Below are 13,208 nucleotides of genomic sequence, written 5' to 3'. Positions count from 1 at the left end.
AGACTCATCCTCTGACTGAACCCATGGCTATAGATGGAAACACCAAATGTCCCCAGCATGAGAAACTCCTGGAATACTACTGCCTGGATGATAAAACATGTGTGTGTGTTTCCTGCGCCATTGAAGACCAGCACCGCCTTCACAACATGAAGACCTTCTCCACGGCCCACAAAGAGCTCCTGGAGAAGCTGAAAGCTGAGCAGAAGGACTTGCAGGTGAAAACTGAGGATGACAACATGAGTCTGGAGAAGTGGGAGAAGAGTGAAAGAGAGAAGCTGGCTCGCAGCAGCGTGCGTCTCATCGAGGCTGTGACTAATCTACGGGACATTTCTCTGACCAGTGTCCAAAGTTCAGTTTCTGCTCGAATGGTGTCCATCAGAACCAGCAGGAGCAGCATGCAGGCAGCCCAGAATGAGAAGGACACCTTCAGATTCCTGCAGATGTACTCTCAGGTGAACCAGGATGTGGAGAAAGCCAAGGCTGTGGATCTGAGGAAAGGCTTGGAGCCAGGCCTCCATCGGGACAAACTGGTTCTGGAGATAAGACAGAACGGGGAGAAGATGGTGAACCAAGCGTCCAACTTTTTAGAGTCATTGTTGACCCTGGTTGATCCTGAAAGCCACCAGGATGTTAATGCTTCTTCAGACCTGATCTTTGAACCCCAGACTCCCAATTTCAGCATGTCCCTGTCCAAAGACAAAAGGACAGTTTTCTACAACAGCTGGCTGGGTCAATGTTCTGGTATTTTTCTAATCCAAAGCACCCAGTCAGTTCCCAACTATCAGAGATGGATCCTCAGTCTTCCCAGTGAGGGTGATTGGATGATTGGTTTGTGTGATAAAAAGTCTGCAAATGACCCGAAGTATGGACCGGTCTATGGTCTAAGCTGTGAAGATAACCACCTGAGCTGTATTAAGAATCAAGCACATCCTGGTACGTCAGTCAGTTCAGTGACCTCTGTCAAGGAGAAAATGGGGATCCGACCTAAGATACCGTCTCCAGTCCTCAGATCTGAGAAGAAGAATGAAGTGATGGACATACCCCGACCTGAAATGGTGGAAGTGTTTTGGGATGTCAAAGACTCCAGGCTCTCCTTTTTCAGCAGAACTGGGCAGCACCAGAGAGAGGAAATAGTCATAATTGAAGCAACACCCAACAAATGGCAGCTGGTTCCTTTTGTTAAGTTGGGAAAGGAAAATACCCAGAGCACCTTCCAGCAGCAATGGAAATGCTCTTGTGGCTACAACAGCTCTTTAACAACTTTATTTAACAGGTCTTGCCAGCCAAGTTGTTCCAACTGTGGAAAAATATTCAGTGGCCAGTTCATTACAGAAATTGTTTGTGAGCTTTGCTAATGGTTGATAATCATGACTTTTACTGCCAACTAATGAAGATTGTGTGTCCTGTGATTGATGGTTGTTTATAATAAATGAGCACAATTACTGGATGATTTTGAAAAATTTGAATCTTTATTATACTTTTCACTGTAGTCGATTCATCATCAATAGTTTAATAAATCAACACTAATTTGGTTTGGGATTTGCTTTTCATGCAGCCACATTAAATAAATATGTATTAAATAAATATGTATTAAATAAATATGTATTCTCCATTCTATCACATTAATCTTTGTCTCCATCTAGTGGTTTTAAAGGCATGTATGCAATTTACTTTATAAACAATGTAACTGCTTTTTAAAGAATAAAGTGAGAAAAATTCTAATACGTGAAATGTTTTATTGACTCAGTGTGAAAGAAATATTTGGCAGTTTTTTTTTACACAACGTGACACTTTGTACAGAATTTTTTTTACACGTGTAGCAGAAACGAAAAGATGAGAACGGTTTAAAAAATTCATGAAATCAAGTCCTCAACTATATTTCTCTTCCGTTTGTTTCATTTTCTTTTTGTAACTTTTTCTACAGTTAAATAAAAGTTATGGTAATATCAACTTCTCATAATAATGGTACAGCATGGTTAAAATGATGGTATAGAGATTCTTTTTCATTACAGTTGCAGAAATAGGCTGCCTTAGTAAAACAGACTACAATTATAAAGTCAATCACAGTTGATTTAAGACAAGATTTTAGATATTGGGCAAACGAGGCAAACAAAAGACTACAAGCAGAGTGATCTCGCCATCTTGGAGAAATGGTACTTCCTGGCATAAGTTGTCTAAGACAAAAATATGAGGTTCTTTCCATAGTTACTTAACGCCTTCTTAGTTATTTTTAAAATAATGACACTTTAATGCAAAGTTGGCATTTTTAATAAACTTTCAATGCAACTTTTAGAGCAACTTTGCATTAAAAGTGTCATTATTTACCAAATGACACTTCAGGACAACAGTCATAGACATTGACAAAGACTCCTTCATGTCTATGAAAGTGTTACCGTATATTTTAAAAGTGTTACAATAAAATGATTATTTTAAAGACACTGAGGTGTTGCTGGCTTGGTGAAATGTCAAAGACGACAAGTAGTCAGATCATTGTACTGTGCAATTAGAGTGATTTGGTAAATTAAGCCATAAAAGAAATTTATTATAAACGTTTTCTATGCAGTCGTTGGATGCGCTACGCCTTCATCTAAGGGAGAGCAACATTTATCTGTCAGCCAATATAAAATACCTAATTTTGTAGCATTTCTATCAAGTTTTTGTCATTACAATATGGGGTCTGTTGTTTTCATGCAGGGTTTTGAATGGGTGTCATTTATAGTTCACATCTATGGCTATTTTCTATAAATGTTTGAGACCTGCAGCTCAAGCAATCAGTAAAATAGAGTGGCTGAAGAAGAACATTTCCCCTAAGTGTAAATTAGTCGATTCTCAACTAATTTTATGTAAAACTTTTATTCTAATAACATAATCACAAATTGTTCCAAATTCATCCAAGTTCGTATAAGAACGTCTTGCTGCATTCACAGGCCACCAAGTTCTCAAATCTATAAATATGCATCTCTACAATAGATGCAACAATTCAAATGAATGCATGAAATCTACATACATACATATAATTTCATACATATTATTCTAGGTGGAAGGTGGAAAATTGACTGGACAACCAGAAGTAGTCATGACAGACTATCTACAAAGTATTGACTCAGGGGAGCTAAGTGCTCTAGTCTATCCCATACAGTGCCAATACTGTCAAGTTTTTACTTATGACATGAAACTATGTTAAAGAGTTCAAAAGCTATGAATATATTTTTTAATAGATTCTGTAGAATGCCATCTGCTAGCAGTTTAATGGATTGCTATTGTCTACACATGGGTGAAATCTGATAGACAACAGATTAAAAAAATGCATAGAAAAAACTGAACATACCCAAAATAATTTGGGAGTAAATAAAAATGGACTATGTCACTATGACGTGTCCCTGTGTCACCTTTGTGAATGATTACCTGATTAAATGTTGTGTTTTCTCCTTGCAGTTTATTGGCTGGAAGGGGTTCAAAAGGAACAAGGCCCACCCACCAGGCGAGAGAGGGAGTTTGGAAGAGCACCTACGTGTTCGCATCACTCTGAGCCTCGCTCCCGCTCCTGTTTTAATGAATGCCACTTTCTGTTCTTAAATCACCCATCTGTTCAATTATTTGGTCTGGGAATCGTAGGCTAAGCTGGGTTTTCCGATCTTTGGTTGTAAGGGGTGAGAAGTGCTGAGACAGGGTCAGTGGCCCGAATCGCCAGCTGCTGGCTGGTTTGTGACTTCTCCCACTCTTTTGTTTATTTTGCCTCGACTCCCAGTATGCAGAGCCATTTCAGCCAAAATTAAATAAATAAATAGGGAAAATAAATAAATAAATGAGTAAAATAAATAAATAAATGAGTAATTGGCATCTTTATTCCCATTTATATTTATTCATTTATACATTTACTTATTCCCAGATTCATTTTACCCATTATTGTTTTTACTCATTTATTTATTTAATTTTGGCTGAAATGGCTCTCCATACAAAACAGCCACACAGTGTTTTAATACAACACTGTAGTCAGTCACTGCTGAAATGACTACAATTGAACTTTTGTACGTTTTTATGTGTTTTTAAGTTCACATAAAAACTTTTGTAAGAAATGAAACCTATGCATGGAAACTGCACAAATATGTTCACATAAAAGCTTTTGTAGGTTTTTATGTGAACATAAAATCTATGAATGGAACCAATCAGCAAACAAAAATACCAATCTCCACCCACTCAGTGTCAGAACACCCTCCAAGCTAAAAGTACTGTGTGTTACTGTGGCAGACTAACGAGAACGATTCAAGACTTGAAAACAGCACATGAATATCTCCTGTTTGGAAGGTTAGACTCATTCAACAAGCTTCCAAATTATGATCATAATATTTATTAGCATTTAGTGAGCATGAATGTGACTTGTGATGGATAATTGTTGGTGAATATATTATGGAACATAATCAAAGATAAATTCAAGAAAGTTTTGTTATACTTTTCACTGTAGTCATATTATTATCTTCAGCTTGATAAATCAATATTCATTTGGTTTTCTGTTGGCTTTGTATGCAGCCACATTTTAAAAAGAAATTATTTCTTTATTCTTTCAATGTGACATTTGTTTCCATCTGGTGGTAGTAAACAAATGTAAACAATGTACATTAAAGACAATATACTGTAACTGCGTCAGTAAATAATAAAGCCAGAGAAATGCTGAAACGTGAAATGGTTTATTGACTCGAAATACCAGGCGGGTTTAAGGACTTGGCAACAAATTTAAAACACCATGGTTATGTATAACAGAGAAAAAGATGACAACAGATTAAAAATAATCATAATTACATGAACTGTGTAAAGGTGATGTCGAAAGTCTTTGAAAACTAAATTCCTAAAAATGATCTCTTATTATGAAGCCTATAATAAATAAAAATGTTGGTAAATGAACTGGAAATATATTTGTATTAATTGGTACCTCTGCTCCTAATTTAACACTTTTTTAATATATTGCATTATTGGTCCACTAATATTACAATCAACATACAAAAAAGCCTTTTTAAAGTGCAATACAAAACGGGAATGATTGAGCTTCTAAAAATAGTTTTTTTTCTAATTTGCTAAAATATTTGCATATAATATAAGATCTTTTAAAATAGGCATTAAGACATTTGCTTTGAAATCTTAAGTTGGGGACAAAGGCTTGCAGCAGAACACAGTGAAGAGATGACAGGCTTATTGTTCATGAAAATACTAAATGTTGCATAAATCTAAGAAACTACAGTGAAGCATTTTTGCTTTGGAATGATAAGCTGAGGAATAAAAGCTCTAGTTTTTTAGCGAAGCGTGACTCCTGAAACGACTAAAGAGAACGATGCATGTGGAAAGCTTTTCTAAAAATGAAAACCTGGATTAAAAACAAGCAAAAGAAGGACAGTATTTTATAAGTGCTTTCTATCAGCTCAGTTGCGTTTCTACATACACAAAACACTGGAATCTGGAATGTCAGGGAGCGAATCAGAATCAGAAGGCGGAGGTGGACGTTTAGCTGTTCCCGAAGACGGTGTTGAGCTGCTGGGTGACCCGGATGAAGGTCGTCCTGCGGCTCAGCTCCTTCAGCTTAGCGGCTCCGACGTAGGTGCAGGTGGAGCGCACGCCTCCCAGGACGTCTCGTATCGTCTCATCCACCGGCCCTTTGTAGGGAACTTCCACCGTCTTCCCCTCCGACGCTCTGCAGGCGCAAAAAACACAAAGCATGACTCCGTCGTCGCAAAAAAAAAAAAAAGAGATCAGATTCAAAAACAATAAAGCTGCTGTTTTTTTTTAAAACAAAATCTCACCTGTAATCAGCTACGCCTCCTGAGTGCTTCTTCATCGCCGTGTCGGAGCTCATCCCATAAAACAGCTTGTATTTCTTGCCGTTTTTCTCGATGGTCTCGCCGCCGCTCTCGGAGTGACCAGCCAGCATCCCGCCCAGCATCACAAAGTCGGCTCCGGCGCCTGAAGAGAACCGCAGGGAGAAGTCAAACTCCTGATTTCAAATCGATGGGGATCCCTTTGTCTTGAGACTCTTGATTCATTTTAAAAGCAGTTGAAGACAATAATGGTCCGACTCAAAATCAAGTTATGTTTATCGGTCTCCCCTAGGAGAAATTAAAGCTAGACAAATGGTAGACATGATTATGCCGTCATTACTGAAGCAATTTTATTCCTTCAGATATAAATAATATCTTAGACTTGTTTTCAACCAGCACCATTTAAATAGCTTTTTGTATCTTTCTATCTGAGGTATAGAGGTGCTCTATAAACAAAATTTACTGAATTTCTATTTACTACTTTCATTTTAAAACAGTGAAACTTACCAAAAGCCTTAGAGACATCTCCTGGGCAGGTACATCCTCCATCCTGCAGGACAGAAGGGCAACAACATGCATCATCTAACTTTAACTGTGGTTAAGATTTATTATAGCTTAAAATGCCTTGAGATCAATTTCTAACAGAGCTTAGAAAGATGCTTAGAGATACAAACTGATAATCATGTTTATATTTATTTTTCACCTTTTGGATAGAGGATGCACTTAGCTTGAAGAGGAAAACCTGTTTTACATTTTCTTCATTTAAGTTCTCCAGATGAATCCGCAGATTTGTTCCCAGATTTAATTCCGAACTTTAGCTAGGCCACGCTGAAACTGAAGAAAAGCAGCCCAGCTTTGTTTTGTGTAAGGCCAACTTTTAGTAAATGAAGCCACAAAGTTCAGCGTGACTTTCATGAGACCACGACACATTTTCCCCACAAGGTTTAGGGAGATTTCAGCTGCTTCTCGAAAGTTTTCTTTGGAACAAAAGGCTTCTGTCTTGCATTCCTCTTGGCAAACTAACTGTCTAGTTTCAGTCTAATCTGTTCATCAATTTTGGAGAAACATACAATTTTTTTTTAAACATCACTAGTTGTCCCAGACTGTTTTGCGATCGATACATATCTATCCTGACTTGGTGCCTTTAAACTAAAAGATGATCAGAGATCGAGACACTTTCACCACAACATCTGAACCTTATTTTATGGTTTCAGATTATTAATAATTGATGAGAATAAATGCTGAAGCTGATTTCAAAGGTTTTTAATTAAATTATTAGCTTAAGATTGTGCCTATTTATGCAACAAGGTTATTGCAACATATTTGTTTGTATACCAGTTAAATTGAACAGAATATTTCAGACAAAAGTTTCAAAATAACTTTCTATGGTCTCAGTTTTACAACACAAAAAAACACCCAGCCAGTTTAACAGAGGTGAAGACACTTGTTAGGCAATATGAAGAACTAATTAAAGAACATAACATGATTTTGTTTTTTGGGGGGGGGGGCAAAAAATCCTAATAGGGTTGAATCATTGTGTAGAGAAGTTTTAATTTAGTGACTGTTTGTTCCAAGAGACTCACAGATATAATGTGGCCGCCCAGGCCGTGGGCTGCATCTGCACATTCAATCACAGCGCTGAGCTGCGGGTAGCCAACCCCTGTCTTCTTACGGGTGGTACACACAGAGCCTGAGGGCGAACACACAGAGAGCCTGAAACGTCTGCAAACGGCATAAATTTAGATGATGTATTAAAGTCAGAGCAGAGATTAAAGCAGTTCCTGATCTGGGAGACAAGCGAACTTAACACTCTGGAAATATTTAACTCAGGTTGCCTGGAAACACCGAAAATCAGGAGGATGGTCACCTGGTCCGATGCCTACTTTAATGATGTCGGCTCCAGCAAGAATCAGTTCTTCCACCATTTCTCCTGTCACTACGTTCCCTGCCTGATCAAAAATAAAAAAAAAGGCTTTAGCTTTATTTTCTGCCAAAACGAAATTTTTACAGTCCAACGTTCTTCCTGAACGTTTACTGACCATTATGGTGTGTGAGGGAAACTTCTCCCGGACGTCTTTGACGAAGTGAACGAAGTGTTCGGAGTAGCCGTTGGCCACGTCCACACAGATGTACTTGAGCTGCGGCACGGCCTCCACGATGGCCGAGATCTTCTCAAAGTCTCCTTCTCCCGTCCCCGTGCTGACGGCAACACTCTAGGGACAAAATAAATAAAACAAAAAAAACCCCAGAGCATCCAATTTGAGACATTAGAAAAAAATGCACACTTAGGATTTGACGTTGGGTTTTAGTGCAGAACTTGAATACCTCCAGGCACTTAGGATGCTTCGCAGCAAACTCTGACCAATCATCTATAGAGTAATGTTTGTGGATTGCAGTGAAGAGAGTGAACTAGAGGACACAGATAAATATGAAAATAAAGTCAATTAAGAAAAAAAAAATGTAATTCACATTTACTTATTTAAAGTGGGAAAAAATACATCCCAGAAGCTTATTTCTATTATTCATTATTCAAAATGGGAAGTACAAGCAATTATTTCTACACATTTTCAATTAATCTTTCTCAACCACCTGATTTGGTACCAACAAATAACACAGAAGAAGGTAAATACGACATGGCGTTCAAATATTTTACGGTTTTAATCAACCTCGTGCAGAGCCTGGGCCATCTCGAAGGTCCCCACGGTGTCCATGTTGGCGGCGATGATGGGAATCCCTCTGTAGCTGCCCTTGGAGTTCCTGAAAGTGAAGCTCCTCAACAGGTCCACCTAGAGAGGAGAACACAACAAAACTTTATCAATATGTCATGCGAACACATTATTGGTGAAAGAATTAGGAAATATTTTAGTCGTCACTGCTAAAAAAAAAAAAAAAAATGTCAAGGAAGGAAAGAAACAGTTAATTAAAAAAATCATGTCATTTTTAATGATGAAATCAAGTTTTGGCGTAATCAGGTAAATAACCCGTAACTTTGATCAGAATCTACCGGACTGGCACCGCCACCCTGTTGGCAAGCTATCAAAGAGCTGATAGAAGCTTCCTTAAGATGCCCCTAAATAACTAGTGAACAAAAAGCATGATGAAGAGTTGCGCTTATCCACAATATTTCAAGATCGGGACATTTCACTGAGACACGGTGGTTCGGTTAAGCTAACAGACTGGGAAGGGAATGCACTGAGTGAAGTGGGAGAATTTGTTGGCATGAAAACTATTAGCCACACTCTCCACAAATCTGAAGAGAGGGGAGATTGGTAAAAATTAGTCAAATGAATCCCCCTGTGCAGTTTACTCCAAACCCGTAGATGAAGCCATTTTGGTCAGATGAGACTAGTATTGAGCTTGTATAGACAAAAATCAATTTGTGGTGGAAAAATAATAGTGAACATCACTCTGAACAATATGTAAAAACGTGGTGGTGGTGGCAGCATCATGCTGTGGGGAAGTTTGTCTTTTTGCAGGAACATGAAAGCCGTTTAAAGTTGCCGGCTTTCATTGAGGGGTGTCAGAGTACAAATAGATGAAAACGCATACAACGAGTTGCTTTGTTTTGGTCTGTGTAACAGAGACCACATTTGGACTTGACCCACCTCACTCCTGGACTTGAGCGTGCTCCGTTTGGGCCGGAGGAGAACATCCTTGAAGTCCAGCTTGATGTCATTCTCAATGCGAGGCATGGTGGAGAAACGGGATGTAGGCTAAAGATTAAAGCAGGAGACACTGAAAGAGACAGAGATCAGTTATCAAGACGGAGCCGCGGTTTTTTTTGGTGTTCTTTTTCTCTCATTTCCTACACATCTTCTGCATCATTCAACTTTTACATATTCACAGGAAGGTCGGAAAAGCCGATTTACGTTTTAAGGACTTCAAAAATATTACAGATAAGCATGGCTTCTTTTGGGGGGGGGGAAGAGAGAGAGAGTTTTGTAACATGTAACTAAAGCATGCTAGCTGATTCCACATGTCAGAGCGTGCAGACAGGGCAACCTCTTGTCAAGATTCAAGGTTACATCAGTGTACACCCTCACAACTCCCGCTACTTTACTAGGACAAACAGCAGTTGCATAAGAACAGGGTGGATATTACACAACAAAATGCGACACATTTAGTAGAAGAAAGCGTTTACCGTTAGAAAAGTCAGATAGGATGTTATAAAAGTCGTCTGCACCGCCTCCCCACTTCCTCTCGCCGCTGTCAGGGAGGTTTTACAGCGGCGGACGCAGGCTGCTCTGCCGCGCTGTAGTTTTTAGACGGCGTCCTCTCGAAGGTTACATCCGGGTAAGAACTACAAACGCGACAGTCGCTTTACGTCCCGCCGCACTGATGTCGTAAATGCGTCTTAAGGCAGTTAGAAAACAAATCAAATTTTTGCTTTTCTTCGTAGGGTATTTGCGTGAATGCCAGCGACATATATGTACATCGCTTTGCAGCGGTGTTGATTTTTTTTTAATTATAAAACAAATAAAACGAATAGTAAGTGAAGCGGAACAGTGTTGCTCTCACAAGCGGTGGCGGGGGATTTAATTAAAAAAACACACAGGAAACAACCACTGGATTTCTAGAACAATTATTCTCCGATACAGAAGCTGAAAAATATTTTTTTATTTACAGCCATAGCAGGTTAAACAATAAATCCTGTTAGCAGACTGCTCGCTAAATTATTACATCTGTGTATATTTATTCCAAAAATCATCCAACAAAGATGTTGATTAAAGTGAAGGTAAGAAACATGAAACAATGATTTCTATGTTTGGCTAATTGTTATCGTAGTGAATCATAATCCGCTTATATCTGACTCTAAAGCGTTTTTATCACAGACTCTCACTGGCAAGGAGATAGAGATTGACATAGAGCCCACAGATAAGGTATATGATGGCATTTTGCATCTTCATTTGGACTTTGAACAGACCTAAACCGACTGATTGTATGTGTTTTCAAGCACTCATCTGTCCGACTGCAATATCTTCCAATGCAGGTGGAGCGAATTAAAGAAAGAGTGGAGGAGAAAGAGGGGATCCCTCCCCAGCAACAGAGGTTGATCTACAGTGGAAAACAGATGTAAGATTGGTTTTTCTCTCAGTGAGCAGTAATTTCAGTAAATTACTGCCATATTTTTGCAAACTCAACATTGTCATTTAAAGGGAAAAATGAGTTGTAATTATCTTTTTAGTTAATAGTGAGCTGTTTTTGTGTGTGTGTGCGTAAATCATGTAAAACATTGTCAATAACAAAATAATTTAGCATATTTGTGCGCCCAGAAATGAGACACACATTACATTAGCAGCACCAGCTGTTTATGTTATTATTTCAAGCATTAACATTTAGATTTGAAAACCTCCTTCATTTAATTCATTAATTTTCTTTTCATGATGGCAGGTGAATGCCTCCTTCTCAGTCACCTCTACAGTAATGTAGCTATTGGATTTTTAATTGAGGTTAAAAAGCAAAAAACTATAGTAAAACATAACATTTTCGTACTTGTGAAAATGTATGCTTCCTTACATTTCATTTAGCATGAACGTTTCAGGTTAAAATAAACTTTTGGGGGACCTACAAGAAGTCGGCTTTGCTACAAACAAAGCCCTTCTGAGGACATCTCCCCTTTAAGTGAAGGACAGAATTGGATAAAAACACGATAATCAGAATGAGAGGGTAGATTTTGGGACAGTGTATTATAAGCCTGGTGGGCCACCAGGCTTTACTTGTGCCCCCGCCAGGCTTAGCATTGCTTATTTATTTAAGTTTTTTTAATGTTTGCGTTTTTGTAAGACTTTATAGTTGGCGTTCAGATATTAATCTTCCAATAACACATAATTTTCAAGTGATATTTTCAAATTCTCTGTCAACTTTAAACATTTTTTTAACTCAAAAACCCGGTGGGCCGCTGGATGAATGACTACCGTCCGCCCCAACCACCGGGCTTAGCAGGTTTTCTGGGGGAAACCTTGTGGGAGAAAGAATATTGCAGCGTTTTACTCTCAAAATGAAAACATTAAACAAAGTTGGCGACATTCCTCCACAGAATCTGAACACATTCATTTGAAATATTTTAAATTTATCACCACTGGTTTAATAAAAGTATTTTTACTGTCTTAATTTCTTATACAAAATGTTTTTTTGTTGTTTTATTCATGCTCAGGAACGACGAGAAAACGGCCGCAGACTACAAGATCCAGGGCGGCTCCGTCCTTCACCTGGTGCTCGCCCTCAGAGGAGGCCGCCCGCTCTGCTCCACGTTTTAACCTCTGGTGCAACAACAAGCTCAAACTGACACGACGCCTTCAAAGATCACAGCGCTACTGGAAGCGGTCGCACAATCACCTAGTGACACTGAAGTCGAACCAGTTTCTGCTTTCCATCTCTAGCTCCTCACAGCCTTTCGTGTGTTTTGTTGCCAAAGCCGTGTGCGCAGATGATAAATTCTTTAGCTTTGGATTAACACTTGACTGATTAGCTATTAAGAAAAAAAAACACTATTCAGTCGTCCTTTTGTCACTCTGTGCAAGTAATGTTTGTGATGGAGCAGAAGATGTCTGCTACGCCTGAAATTAATGAGACGACTGTAATTTAAAGCTGGATAAGGGATGTCAATCCTTGTAGAGTTAGATTGTCACAAAGTATCGCACAGGGTTTGACTGAGCTCTTATGAAGCATTGATGTAGCAGAGTAAGTGTGAGAAGACTAGCTTTAATAACACGACTAACCCTAGGCTACACAGGAGCCATTGTTGGGTTTGGTTCAACTTTTTTTTTTTGTCTTTATCCACTTCAGACAATCTTATTCTTGCTTTGTCTAGTTCTGTTTCAGAACAAAAATACTCTGCAGAACACGTATTTTTCTCTTATAATGGAGAAAAGGGCAAGTAAAGAACATTACCATGATGGTCAAGAGTCGGCGCGACTATCATGAACCTCATGGCTTTTTTTTTTTTTTTCCACCTGCGTGACAGATTGATTTAACATGTTCATGGATAATTTGAACTTACTCCGATTCATGAAGAAGTAGTTTGTTTACTTTTCTTATCGCTGTGTCAGCACCTGTACTACCCTGTGCTTGTGTTCAGTGTCCTTTCAAACGTATGACTTTGTGAAATAAAACAGATTCTGTGAAGGCCTCGTGTTTCACTGCCCTGTGTTAAAACATTAGAGGATTTACAGAGAAAGCAACGGTTGATCTGACTCAGCCAGGTCCAGTCAGATGGAGCTGAGATGTAAGAAGCTGTTGAAAAGGTAGCCACTTTCTGTCATGTGACATATGCTGTATTGCTGAAAGTACAGGGTAATTGCCTTCACAAATAATCTTAGGTCACATTTTGTTCTGCATCTATAGAGTTTAGTATGATGTTTGTTCGCTTTTCACAGCTATAACAACTTCAGTTTAGTTTACTTT

The 13,208-nt window shown here is 38.7% G+C and overlaps 2 protein-coding genes across 2 annotated transcripts; one reads left to right on the top strand and one right to left on the bottom strand.

Annotated features, from left to right (window-relative positions):
- Positions 1-4,666: 4,666 nt before the first annotated feature.
- Positions 4,667-10,054, bottom strand: LOC102229356 (GMP reductase 2-like). Its single transcript, XM_005807221.3, has 10 exons — positions 9,946-10,054; positions 9,410-9,539; positions 8,471-8,590; positions 8,130-8,213; positions 7,844-8,017; positions 7,672-7,753; positions 7,388-7,494; positions 6,312-6,354; positions 5,790-5,949; positions 4,667-5,680 (listed from the first exon to the last, which is right to left on the bottom strand). Exons 2-10 carry the CDS (start codon positions 9,494-9,496, stop codon positions 5,494-5,496), a joined length of 1,044 nt encoding a protein of 347 aa, XP_005807278.1. The 5' UTR covers positions 9,497-9,539; positions 9,946-10,054; the 3' UTR covers positions 4,667-5,493.
- A 280-nt stretch (positions 10,055-10,334) lies between these two features.
- LOC102229617 (NEDD8) lies at positions 10,335-12,930 on the top strand. Its single transcript, XM_005807222.3, has 4 exons — positions 10,335-10,539; positions 10,637-10,684; positions 10,795-10,877; positions 11,959-12,930. Exons 1-4 carry the CDS (start codon positions 10,522-10,524, stop codon positions 12,059-12,061), a joined length of 252 nt encoding a protein of 83 aa, XP_005807279.1. The 5' UTR covers positions 10,335-10,521; the 3' UTR covers positions 12,062-12,930.
- The last annotated feature ends 278 nt before the right edge of the window (positions 12,931-13,208 follow it).

This window comes from Xiphophorus maculatus, chromosome 14 (assembly GCF_002775205.1).
Source record: "Xiphophorus maculatus strain JP 163 A chromosome 14, X_maculatus-5.0-male, whole genome shotgun sequence".
NCBI lineage: Eukaryota > Metazoa > Chordata > Actinopteri > Cyprinodontiformes > Poeciliidae > Xiphophorus > Xiphophorus maculatus.
The sequence above is the reverse complement of the archived record's forward strand: the minus strand, read 5'-3'. Positions and strand labels throughout refer to the sequence as shown.